We start from the raw sequence: 13,604 nt of genomic DNA on the forward strand, positions 1-13,604 counted from the left end.
AATGACGTCCAAATCAAGGTTCATCACCTTTGCAGCCAGTCAATTCATTTTTGCATGAAGTGGACAATTTCCTGCCCCTAGCAGTAAATAATGAATTATAGCAAAGTGAATAAGCAACAGTTTGCTGCTCTTTCATGATTTTCAGGCCCCTTCTACACTGCCACATTATTTGATTTGAACTAGATTTTCTTAGTCTATACTGCCATATAATCCAGTTCTAAGCAGATTATGGGTTTTATATAGCTGTGCAGAAGGGGCCTCAGTGACATAAATTATGTTGTCAGTAGAACAAATTTGTTTTCCAGTCCCTATCTCTTAGATCAGTGGTGTCAAAATTGTGACCTTCCAGGTGTTTTGGACTTCAGCTCTCAGAATTCCTGATCAATGGCTAGGGATTCTGTGCGTTGGAGAGTTTAAATATCTGTTAGGCCTCAAGTTTGATACCTCTGTCTTAGATTGAGGAGCTGAGGGCTCATTTCACTTGTCAGTTAATTCTGGTTTCTATCTGGGGTCCAATGATCAACTTCTGATCACCTTAGTTGCCCAACTCACTGTGGTGGTTAAACCAGACAAGCTGCATTAACATCAACATTCCACACAAGCGTTCTTAAGCATTGGAATTTCAGGACGTTTACACAGGAATTCAGCAGGCTCCTTTGGTACTCTTTTGAGCTATTCATTATAGGTATTCATAGATATATAAACACTTAGGTAGCAATGTCTGGGCACTTAGTTTCCTTATTTCATAATAATGTGCATAAGACATAATTGTATCAAATCACACAGTCATCAAGATATTATATTTTCATGAGGAATTTATCTGTCTATTTATAATCTTTGCACTAGCTACCACATAGGCTAACAATACCATTGAAACTGTAGACTCTAATCATTCATCTTCAGATTTTTCCCATATTTATTGTGTCAGAAGCGAATTGAGGGTACAGTTATGATGTATTTATAAACACAAACAGAATTAAAAACTTGGCATTATACTAAATGTCCTTTGACCAGTAACTGGCCACATGGAGTGCCTCTGTTTTTCCCATAATTGCCATGATATTTATTCAGACAATGTGCAGACATTTCAGACATTTCACAAAGGCTTTCATATACAGGCAGTCCTTGAGTTACAAACATCTGACTTACACACGACTCATAGTTAAGAATGGGAGGCGACAACAGAAAGTGGGAGAAATCAACCTTTAGGAAGGCAAATTCCTAAAGGTTCCCCATGTATCATGGGGAAAAAGATGTTTCCACTGAAGCTTTATTACCAATCCTTGTTTCCACAAGCCAATTTTTTTCTGACTTACATACGAATTCAACTTAAGAGCAAACCTACAGAACCTATCTTGTTCATAACTTGGGGATTGCCTGTATACAGTTCCTTGTGTACTCTTAATGATCTAACTTGATACATTCAGAATGTAATATCATCTATTATCATTCCAGATTGAATATAACTGAACATTGTTAGTTCTTAACAGCATCCATCATTATAAACATGTTACAAGCAGAATGGGACATATCTATATTTTAGCATTAGCTGTTCTAGTATCTCAGCATGTTTAGGCAGCATGCCTGTGCCAATTATTATCAGAATATCAATTTATTAGGAACAAGCATGTCTGGAAGGTGATGCTGCTGCCTTTTCTTCCTATATTGGAGACATACTCTGTTTGGGATTGATCAGCAGGATGGCAGCCCAACCTACTTTCTGGAGCAGGCAACTCTCTAACAGAAAGGCTGCCAGCGCTGAATTGTGTTGAGTATGTAGCTCAACTGTTACCTTTGCGACAGTAACTGCATTTGCTTTTCCTTCTCCACAGAGAAATGGGAACCTGAAGGAAGCCCTACAGAATGATCTGCAATCAGGAGAGTGCATGCTGGTGAGTGTAAGGACATAGGTTGGATTGTAGTACAACACATTAGAGCAATGATTCCAAAACTTGGGTCCTCTGGCGTTTTTCTTGGCTAAACCTCAGCCAGCATAGCCAAGAATTCTGGGAGATGAAGCCCGAAATACCCAAAGAGCAAAATTCGCGAATGATTGCATCAGGGAAAGGTGGCTTGTAATAGACATGGCAAATATTGTTACTGTATGTTGCCCATGCATCTGTAGTGGGTTTGGTGTTCGCCATCAAGTAGATTGGCACTTCAGTGGGCACTTCTATTGTTAAAGCTTATCTCTTCTAGCTCTGTGATTTCATGACCTTTTGGGAGGCAAACCCATTATCTATATATTTGTTCACAGATGTGGCAAGCTGACGATGGGGAAAATGGCACCCTCTGGACCTGTTCACTGGAGAAGTGTGAGTGTGTCCCAAGGCAGAGAATGGAGCAACATGAATCCTTTCTTGGAGATGTGACCTTGCCCAACAGTACACAGTTACAGTATTATGATTTTACTTTAAATGCCATAGTTTCATCCTATGAATCTGGGTTTTGCTATTTAGGGAGACATCTCAGCCAGAGACCTCTAGTGCTTCACCAGCCTGCAAACCCCAGGATTTCATAGGATGCAGCCATGGCAAGCCATCAGAACAAATGCCATTAAGGCCAGGATTGAATAATCAGCTGATGACCCAAAATGCAGACTGTGCAAGGAAGCTGATGAAACCATTGATCATATCCTCAGCTGGTGCAAGAAAATTGCACAGACAGACTACAAACAGAGGCACAACTCTGTGGCCCAAATGATTCATTGGAACTTATGTCAAAAGTACCACCTGCCAGTAGTAAAGAACTGGTGGGATCATAAACCTGCAAAGGTAGTGAAAGATGAACATACAAAAGTATTGTGGGACTTTCGAATCCAGACTATCAACATTTTGGAACACAATACACCAGACATCACGATTGTGGAAAAGAAAAAAGTTTGGATTATTGATGTCACCATACCAGGTGATAGTCACATTGAGGAAAAACAATAGGAAAAACTAAGCCGTTATCATGACCTCAAAATCGAACTGCAAAGGCTCTGGCATAAACCAGTCCAGGTGGTCCCAGTGATCATTGGCACACTGGGTACAGTACCAAAAGATTTCAGCTGGCATTTGGAAACAATAAACATTGACAAAATCACAATCTGTCAACTGCAAAAGGCCACCTTACCTGGATCTGCACGCATCATTTGAAAATACATCACACAGTCCTAGATGCTTGGGAAGTGTTCGACTTGTGATTTTGTGATACGAAATCCAGCATATAGATCTTGTTTGCTGTGACATACTGTGTTTTTGTGTCATAATAATAATAATAATAATAATAATAATAATTTAGCCTGGAAACCAATATTACCTACTGATTTCTATCCTTCTCCATGTTTGTGGGCAGATTGCCGAACACGCTGGATATTGGCCTGGATGATCACTCTCTTTGGACTCTGCTCTATCCTGTTCATGTTGCTGCTCAAGAAGGAAACACTGAAAGGTACAAACCATGTCTCCTGTTCCCAACACTACTCTGACTTTAGCATCAATTAGAGCTCTATCATTACTGCTGTTTTTTCCCCTGACTACGGGTGGGCTTTGTTGTTAGCAGTGGTCCAAACAGGAGGCATTCACTGATTGGTAAACTAGATCTATTTGTTGGTTGTTGAGATAGGTGAAAGTGCCATTTCCCTCAAATCTTTCAATGCACTGTTTATATCTTTTGCATTTCCACTCTGGAAGAATGATTATGGATAAGCCATTATGTCAGCTCCATCTACCTTTCCTGAGCACTATGAGGACCCCATAGCATGAAAATATGTATGCCACCTTACTTGAAGGAAAATGGGGAAAAATACAACTAAATAAGTGTTTTTCTGAGAATAAAGCAGGCTTTAGCATTTTGGGTTGTAATTGAGAAATATCTTGTTTTGAAATTCTCTGCTGCTACTGCAAATAAACACTTAAAATGCTGGCACATCAAATAAAAAAGATTTTAGCCCTTTCTGCTTCTTGCAAAACTAATTTTCTTCTGGCAGGCAACTTGGCTGTTTTCCATTTCCATTAGAACAACAGCAGCCGCCTAGCCATGAAAGGATTGTGGATGTCTTTTGTGTGGCTGGACAACCTTCTAATATTTTCTTTCTCTTCAGGCTGGCTCAGACTACTGAAGGAAGATTACAGCTCCAAAGGTAAAAGCAGTACTTCTTCAGTATCTCAAAGACTATAGTGAACCCTCACATTTGCTTGATTTGGGAGAGCACAGCCTCCACAAAAGTGGAGAACCACAAAAATAAAATGCTGGCCATACAGTCATGCTGAAAGCCCAAGAGAGAGATTATCACAGGAATAATAATAATAATAATAATAATAATAATAATAACAACAACAACAACTTTATTTTTATACCCCGCCTCGATCTCAGAGTGGCTTACATGGGGCCAAGCCCAACAGAGTTAAAAACATAGCACATTAGAATGCATAACATCAGTTTCAAATGACACAAAACAACATTATAACAAAATATAAAACAAGATTGACCCACAACAATAGTATAATTCAAGTCTGGATATGGGTGGGCAGACTGGATCACAACAATTCAGAGGATAGGGCTAATAAGTAAAATGCATAGGTCGTATAGGGACATTAAGGATAAGGGCAATATAAGAAGGAACCTTCTGACTTTGAATATAACAGTAGTAAAGTGCATAGCCAAAATAGTAATTCCTTTATGTGATTTTTCACTTTCACTGGGATTCAGTGCCCTAAACCCAGAGAATGTGGAAGTCTGATTGTATTCATAGAATCATAGAATCAAAAAGTTGGAAGAGACCTCATGGTCCATCCAGTCCAACCCCCTGCAAAGAGGCAGGAATATTACATTCAAATCACCCCTGGCAGATGGCCATCCAACCTCTGTTTAAAAGCTTCCAAAGAAGGAGCCTCCTTCCTCATGTTCAGATGGAATCTCCTCTCTTGTAGTTTGAAGCCATTGTTCCGCGTCCTAGTCTCCAGGGAAGCAGAAAACAAGCTTGCTCCCTCCTCCCTGTGGCTTCCTCTTATATATTTATACATGGCTATCATATCTCCTCTCAGCCTTCTCTTCTTCAAGCTAAACATGCCCGGCTCCTTAAGCCGCTCCTCATAGGGCTTGTTCTCCAGACCCTTGATCATTTTGGGAAACATCAGTTAAAACTTTAGTAACTCTCAGGAATTTAAAAGGAAGTGTTACATAGTTGGCATAACAGAGCCTCAGAGAAAAATAAGGGTGCTTCAATGAGGCAATGAATCAGCAAAGAAAGTTGCAGTGGTCAGAGCAAGGGAGGACCAGGGCAGCCTTGTTCAGAACCTTTGCCAAGAAAGCCTATATTTTTGGCAACACAGTAAAATAATAATAATAATAATAATAATAATAATAATAATAATAATAATAATAATATTTGGTAGGATCATAAACCTGCAAAGGTAGTGGAAAATGGGCATGCAAAAATTCTGTGGGACTTTTGAATCCAGACTGACAAAGTTTTGGAACACAATACACCAGACATGATGATTGTGGAAAAGAAAAAAAAAGTTTGGATTATTGATGTTGCCATACCAGGTGACAGCCAAACTGATGAAAAACAACAGGAAACACTCAGCTGTTATCAAGACCTCAAAATCGAACTGCAAAGGCTCTGGCACAAACCAGTACAGGTGGTCCCAGTGGTGATCAGCACACTGGGTGCCATGCCAAAAGATCTCAGCTGGCATTTGGAAACAATAAACATCAACAAAATCATGATCTGTCAACTGCAAAAGGCCACCTTACTTGGATCTGCGCACATCATTCGAAAATACATCACACAGTCCTAGACGCTTGGGAAGTGTTCAACTTGTGAGTTTGTGATACGAAATTCAGCATATAGATCTCGTTTGCTGTGGCATACTGTGTTTTTATGTCAGAATAATAATAATAATAATAATAATAATAATAATAATACTTCATTTATAAGTCAGCTGATCTCCCTGAGGGGACTCAAGGTTGTTTCCAGGGGAAATAACATAATGGCAAATATTCAGTGCCCCAAACAGCAAGTAACAAATCAAACAGTGGGTGAACAAACTTAAATCAAGATTATAAAACAGCAAACTTAAATAAACATAATACTGCATATACATAATAAACTCAAACTCTTAAAAAGTAGACTAAAAGTAGACTTACATCCCGTTTAGACTACTGCAACGCTCTCTACGTGGGGTTGCCTTTGAAGACGGCTCGGAAGCTCCAATTAGTCCAACGGTCGGCAGCCATGATACTAACTGGAGCGGAGCGCAGGGAGCACACAACTCCCCTGCTGCACCAGCTCCACTGGCTGCCGATTTGCTACCGGGCTCAATTCAAAGTGCTGGCATTGGCCTTTAAAGCCCTAAACGGTTCTGGCCCAACCTACCTATCCGAACGTATCTCGGCCTATCAGCCCACCAGGACCCTAAGATCTTCTGGGGAGGCCTTGCTCTCTATCCCGCCTGCTTCACAGGTGCAGCTGGCGGGGACGAGAGACAGGGCCTTTTCTGTGGTGGCCCCTCGGCTCTGGAACGCCCTTCCCATGGAGGTAAGATCAGCCTCCTCGCTGATGGTATTCCGAAGAAGACTAAAAACTTGGATGTTCAAGCAGGCATTTGGTTAATTCGGTGCAATGAATGTGTTGATTACGGATTGGTAATATGGATGATGAAATTGGACCAGGATTTTAGTTAGGAGATGTATTGGATTGTGATTTACGTGTAATATTGTGTATTATGTTTTTATGGTTTTAATTGTATACTGTGCACTGTATATTTTGTTGTAAACCGCGTTGAGTCGCCAGTTAGGCTGAGAAACGGCGGTATACAAGGACAGTAAATAAATAATAAATAAATAAAACATTTAAACTAGGATAGTATGTAGAATCTAACAGGTGAAAATAGATATCAGCAACTAGGCAAGGAAATAAACAAAAATGTCCTAATCCTCCATCTCTCTGTAAACTAATGTACATAGGTGGGTTTTAAAAAGCTTTTTGAAGGAGAGGAGGGAGGGTGCCATTTTTAGTTCTTTAGGGAAAAGAAAGAAAAGAAAAAACAAACAAACTATGAATGGATGGTGGATTGCAAATCAGGTATAGGAAAAAGATGTGTCAAAGAGAAAACCACAGATTTGTGCCTTGATTTGTGACCATCGCAGAGATTCCCAAACTCTAGTTCCTGGGAAGTTTTGGACTTCAACTTCCAGAAGCCTCAGCTGCCTTGGCATATGACCAGTGATTCTGGAAGCCTAAGTCTAAAAACCTGGAAGACCAAAGTTTGAGAAACTCTGATCTAGAACAGGGCTTCTTAAACCTTTTCCACCCATGATCTTTTTCTACCTGGGACATTTTTACATGATCCCAAGTATGATATAAAATCAAACATTTGCTGGTACAGTAGAGTCTCGCTTATCCAACCTTCGCTCATCCAACATTCTGTATTCTCCAACGCAGTCTGCCTCCTGCCCATGTCCACTGCTGTTTCAATACATTGTGATGTTTTGTTGCTAAATTCATAAATACAGCAATTACTACATAACGTTACCATGTATTGAACTGCTTTTTCAATCGATTTGTTGTAAAACATGATATTTTGGTGCTTAATTTGTAAAATCATAACATAATTTGACATTTAATAGGCTTTTCCTTAATCCCTCCTTATTATCCAACATTTTCGCTTATCCAACATTCTGCCAGCCCGTTTATATTGGATAAGCGAGACTCTACTGTAATAGACCTACATTTGCAAGTCTTGCTAAACATACTGATTTCCCATTTTTTTTAAAAGTAAGGCTGAAGCATCTTCTGCAGAGTCCATTGTAAACACTGCATGTTGTTGCCAAGAGATTTTTGTAAATGGGTGGCCTTCAGAAACCTTCTACTGTTGCTATATTTTTCATGACCCACAACACTGAGCTAAGGGATTCCCATTTGGGATCTGGACACACAGTTTAAGAAACATTGATCTAGAGGGAAGACAGTCGCAATCAATGGGAGGAGAGTTCATTTGGTAAGAGGAGTCATTTGTCTTTGGACATTCAGAGCTTGAAATGGCAATGAACCCAAGAGGGCAGGCTGGTAACTACAGGTGGAGTTTGAGATGGAGTTGAGAGGTTCATCATATCTATGAGGTATCCATCCAGTAACCCCAAATCTCTGTCTCTGTCTCTCTCTCCAGGAGCACTTCAGGGACGTCATGTTCTTCTTCTGTACTCTCCAGATCATGTAGCCTTTGAGCGTTTGGTGGGCACCTTGGCAGGAGCCTTGACCCAACTACAGGTCTCAGTTTCCCTGGAGTTGTGGAGCCGAGGGGAGTTGGCCTCTCTGGGACCTATGCAGTGGTTCCATGCACAGAGACACCGCATCAAGCAAGCTGGGGGCACCGTTGTGTTGCTCTTTTCCCCTGGCGCTGTAGCTGGCTGTGCAGAATGGCTGGACTGGAAACAGGCAGATGTCAAACCTGACAACACTTTCTTGGCTTCCCTTAATTGCATCCTGCCAGACTTTCAAAATGGGAAGACCAAGGGCAGATATATAGTTGCTTGCTTTGAGAAACTGCTTGCAGTCAGTGATATCCCTGGACTCTTCCGTTCAGTGCCCGCCTATCCTCTACCATCACAGCTTTTCGCTTTTCTATTAGCTCTTGCTGGGCCTGGCATAGACTTTGAGCAGAGGAGCAGCCTGAAAAGACATGCAGTGTGGATCAGCAAGAGCCTGGAGCGTGCGGTGCAGGAGTGTCAGCAAAAGGAGGCAAGCTGGGAGTACTCACCTTTGCTGCCTCTCCAGTCTGCGGATCAAAAGATAAAAGGGAATTGCCATCCTTCTGTAGCTTTTTGAGAGGATGGTTCTCAGAAGGAGGATGTGATTTCCCCCTGTTGTTTACAGGACCAAGTGCATGGACTCTGTGCCAGTATTTTTAGAGCAAGCAGTGACAACTCAGCATTGGGCATGACAGTTCCACTTATTTATGTATTTATTTTTGTTATTTTATTTACAGCATTTATATTCTGCCCTTCTCACCCTGAAGGAGACTCAGGGTGGATCATTGAACATATACATCACAAACATTCAATGCCTTTAAACAGACAGGACAGAAACAGATAGAGGTATATGTTGGTATTTTTCCCAACTTCGGCATCCTGGAGGTTGTGCTTGATTCCGGCCACAGGGGGGTGCTGTCACTCCATCCTCTATGACGAAGAGACCGTGATCACAGATTTCCTCCTTCCTTTGATTGCTGGCATTTTCTGGTATTTCTTTTTTATGGTGCCATAAAATACCTCCCCGCTTAAGCTGTGCCTGATTTCTCTACTCACAGCTCACAGCTGTTTTTGAACTGCTTAGGTGGACAGTGAGCTGGGCTGAAGGTCGGATGCTCACCTCGACCCAGGCTTCAAACTGCCAACCTTTCAATTGGTGTGATCTATTGCTGTTGGTGATTAACCAGCTGTGCTAAAGCCCAGCCCTCATTTGGGCATTGCAATGAGGCTGCATGGCTGCACTGAGCATGAGAAGACATCTGAGCACAATATGTAGATGACAACTCTGGAAGGATTCTGCTTTCTTGCTACTGAATGGCAATATTTATTGTACTTAGAGAAATTGAGACATTCAGCAGACACTGGACAACTTAGTATCAGAGTGGGACACACAGCACAAGCTACTAATAGCTTCATGCCTTGCTTGGGAACAACAAAACTGTAGCAGGAAAAGAAATGTTTCCACATTAATATTACAGGATGAGAGAATGGTGAAAGATAATCAAAAGTAACCTTTTAGGGAAACAGCTACCTAAAAGGGTATAGTTCCTCCCTAGTTTATCAATGCATGATATTGTTGATTTTTTTAAAAAAAAAATGGGTCAAGATGTGGAATGATAACTGTTTAAGACATGACTTTCAGCTGTTGATTTTTATCATATCAGTGTTATTATATATATTTTTAAGCAATTGTGTCTTTCCTTTCTGGTGTGGAATCCTTTGAACTTGGTGCCTTTACAGTGTTTGGGACTGTTACTCCTAGGCTGGATCTACACTGCCTTATATCTCAAGATCCCAGATTATCTGCTTATCCCAGATTATCTGCTTATTATTTGGCACTGGAGAATCATATAATCCAGTTCAAAGCAGATAATATGGGATCAGATCCTGGGATATGGGGCAATGTAGATCCAACCCTAGAACCCCCGTTTGCCTTGTTGCTGATGGGAAGTGTAGTCTAAATCACTTTGAAGACGTGATATTAGGGAGGGCTGTCATAAAGTCCTTTGCTCCAGTGAGCTGACCATGGACTGCAGAAAGACCACCACCCACCCAATTCTTTCCCGCATGATATCTCTGCTCTATACCTTCCTACTGCTGATTTTGACAGATCGTATAGTGAACACATTCTTCCTAAAGAAATATAACACAAATATCATGCAAAGAATATTAATCTATGGGTTGCTGTGGGTTTTCCAGGCTGTATGGCCATGTTCCAGAAACATTCTCTCCTGACTGAGGATTCCCCCAGGCAACAACCAGCCAGGCCTTTAAGCTGCAGGCAATTAAATGCTAATCAAGGTGACAAATTGAAACATTCACACGTATCTCAAGCAGACAAGAGTTATTTCCCCCACCCTGGACATTCCACAGATATTTAAACCTCACTGACTTAGTTTCCAACAGACTCCTCAACCTCTAAGGATGACTGCCATAGATGTGGGTGAAACGTCAGGAGAGAATGCTTCTGGAACATGGCCATACAGCCCAGAAAACTCACAGCAATTCATTGATTTCAACCATGAATACCTTCAACAACACAATGTTAACCTAAGCAGCAAGAGCAAGGAAGAGGTAATGCCCATCCAATCCATTCCACTAAAACAAGGCAGCTGGCCCATTTCATCACACTATAACAAAATTTAGGGAGAAAATAATCTGTTCCTGGTTTGAAAGTGTTATTCCCTGTTTAATTGTGTGGTGCTTACTTTGAAAGTACCGGTAGTCATTATACTTCAGAAACTTTGTTTTTGTGGCAGCCACAAACAGGGCCGAATCCAGAAAAAAATGCGGGGGGGGGGGGGGGGTGAAAATTGGGGTGTGTGTGTGTGTGTGTGTGTGTTGAAACCTGCCTCCTCACTCACGCTGAAGCAAAGAGCACAGCAAGGGGCAGAGCAGCCCTCAAGAGCCTGCAGCTCCACCCCTGTCAACCACCTCCACCAAGTCTGGCCTCCTTAATGAAAGCATTCAACACACACACACACCCCCCAACGTGGTTGCTTCGCTACATCGGCTATTACTGCAAGTAATGACATGGTTGTATCCTCTCACTCAACCTATTCAACTTGTATGCAGAGCACATCATGCAATGTGCGGGGGCTTGACGGATGCAAGGCTGGAGTTAAAACTGGCAAATAAAGGGAGAAAACATGGAGGCCATGACAGACTTTGAATTTCCAGGTGCAAAGATGACTGCAGATGCAGACTGCAGCCAGGAAATCAGGGGACATTCACTTCTTGGGAGAAGAACAATGATCAATCTTGATAAAATAGTGAAGAGTAGAGACATCACACTGGTAACGAAGATCCGCATAGTCAAAGCAATGGTATTCCCCATAGTCACCTATGGATGTGAGAGCTGGACCATAGGGAAGGCTGAGTGAAGGAAGATAGATGCTTTTGAACTGTATAAAAATACAAAAATCAAATAATAAATAGTGGGTTGTTGTATGTTTTTTCCAGGCTATATGGCCATGGTCTAGCGGCATTCTCTCCTGACGTTTCGCCTGCATCTATGGCAAGCATCCTCAGAGGTAGTGAGGTCTGTTGGAACTAGGAAAAAGGGTTTATATATCTGTGGAATGACCAGGGTGGGACAAAGGACTCTTGTCTGCTGGAGCTAGGTGTGAATGTTTCAACTGACCACCTTGATTAGCATATAATGGCCTGACAGTGCCTGGAGCAAACGTTTGTTGAGAGGTGATTAGATGTCCTTGTTTGTTTCCTCTCTGTTGTTGTGCTGTTGTAATTTTAGAGTTTTTTAAATACTGGTAGTCAGATTGTGTTCATTTTCATGGTTTCCTCCTTTCTGTTGAAATTGTGGATTTCAATGGCTTCTCTGTGTAGTCTGACATGGTGGTTGTTGGTGTGGTCCAGCATTTCTGTGTTCTCAAATAATATGCTGTGTCCAGGTTGGTTCATCAGGTGCTCTACTATGGCTGACTTCTCTGCTTGAAGTAGTCTGCAGTGCCTTTCATGTTCCTTGATAATAATAAGAGCAGTACATGTGAAAAAGATCTTGGAGTCCTCGTGGACAACAAGTTAAACATGAGCCAACAATGTGATGTGGTGGCAAAAAAAGCCAATGGGTTTTTGGCCTGCATCAATAGGACCATAGTGTCTAGATCTAGGGAAGTCATGCTACCCCTCTATTCTGCTTTGGTTAGACCACATCTGGAATATTGTGTCCAATTCTGGGCACCACAATTCCAGAGAGATATTGACAAGCTGGAATGTGTCCAGAGGAGAGCGACTAAAATGGTAAAGGGTCTGGAGAACAAGACCTATGAGGAGCGGCTAAAGGAGCTGGCCATGTTTAGCCTGAAGAAGAGAAGTCTGAGAGGGGATATGATAGCCATGTATAAATATGTGAGAGGAAGCCACAGGGAGGAGGGAGCAAGCTTGTTTTCTGCTTCCCTGGAGACTAGGACGAGGAACAATGGCTTCAAACTACAAGAGAGGAGATTCCATCTGAACACGAGGAAGAACTTCAGAAGTGTGAGAGCCGTTCAGCAGTGGAACTCTCTGCCCCGGAGTGTGGTGGAGGCTCCTTCTTTGTAAGCTTTTAAGCAGAGGCTGGATGGCCATACGTTAGGGGTGATTTGAATGCAATATTCCTGCTTCTTGGCAGGGGGTTGGACTGGATGGCCCATGAGGTCTCTTCCAACTCTTTGATTCTATGATGATGATGATGATGATGATTATATGTGGAGCCCCCGGTGGCGCAGTGGGTTAAACCCCTGTGCCGGCAGGACTCAAGACCGACAGGTCGCAGGTTCAAATCCGGGGAGGGGCAGATGAGCTCCCTCTATCAGCTCCAGCTCCTCATGCGGGGACATGAGAGAAGCCTCCCACAAGGATGATAAAAACATCAAAATCATCCTGGCGTCCCCTGGGCAACATCCTTGCAGACGGCCAATTCTCTCACACCAGAAGCGACTTGCAGTTTCTCAAGTCACTCCTGACACGACAAAAAAAATATTATTATATAAATACAAAAATCAAATAATAAATATAATAAAAATAATACAAATATAGAATATAAAGAAATATAAAGGCAGACCTCACAACCTCTGGGGATGCCTGCCATAGGTGCAGGCGAAACGTCAGGAGGGAATGCTTCTGGAACATGGCCATACAGCTCAAAAAACCTACAACAACCCTATAAAGGCATGATAATGAGAAGAGGAGAGTAAAAAAATAATTATTATTGTATTGTCCTATGGCATATAAGGAGGCTCGAGCATCCGCGGATATTGGGACCTGGAACCCAAACCCCGCGGATACCGAGACCCACCCTCCCCCTTCGATTCCTGCTGCAGAGGCGCTGCGCATCTCCTCCCCTCCCTCCTTGCAGGCGCTTG

At 42.0% G+C, this 13,604-nt stretch overlaps 1 protein-coding gene across 1 annotated transcript in view; it reads left to right on the top strand.

Annotated features, from left to right (window-relative positions):
- The window catches only part of IL17RC (interleukin 17 receptor C), a 46,937-nt gene extending 36,887 nt beyond the window's left edge, over positions 1-10,050 (top strand). The window contains exons 15-19 of the mRNA XM_060766531.2: positions 1,833-1,892; positions 2,258-2,315; positions 3,340-3,435; positions 4,088-4,126; positions 8,160-10,050. Of these exons, the coding sequence (XP_060622514.2) occupies positions 1,833-1,892; positions 2,258-2,315; positions 3,340-3,435; positions 4,088-4,126; positions 8,160-8,818 (912 nt within the window). The 3' untranslated portion in view covers positions 8,819-10,050. The remainder of the gene's footprint in view (positions 1-1,832; positions 1,893-2,257; positions 2,316-3,339; positions 3,436-4,087; positions 4,127-8,159) is intronic.
- Positions 10,051-13,604: the final 3,554 nt, after the last annotated feature.

The sequence above is a fragment of the Anolis sagrei genome, chromosome 2, assembly GCF_037176765.1.
Source record: "Anolis sagrei isolate rAnoSag1 chromosome 2, rAnoSag1.mat, whole genome shotgun sequence".
Taxonomy (NCBI): domain Eukaryota; kingdom Metazoa; phylum Chordata; class Lepidosauria; order Squamata; family Dactyloidae; genus Anolis; species Anolis sagrei.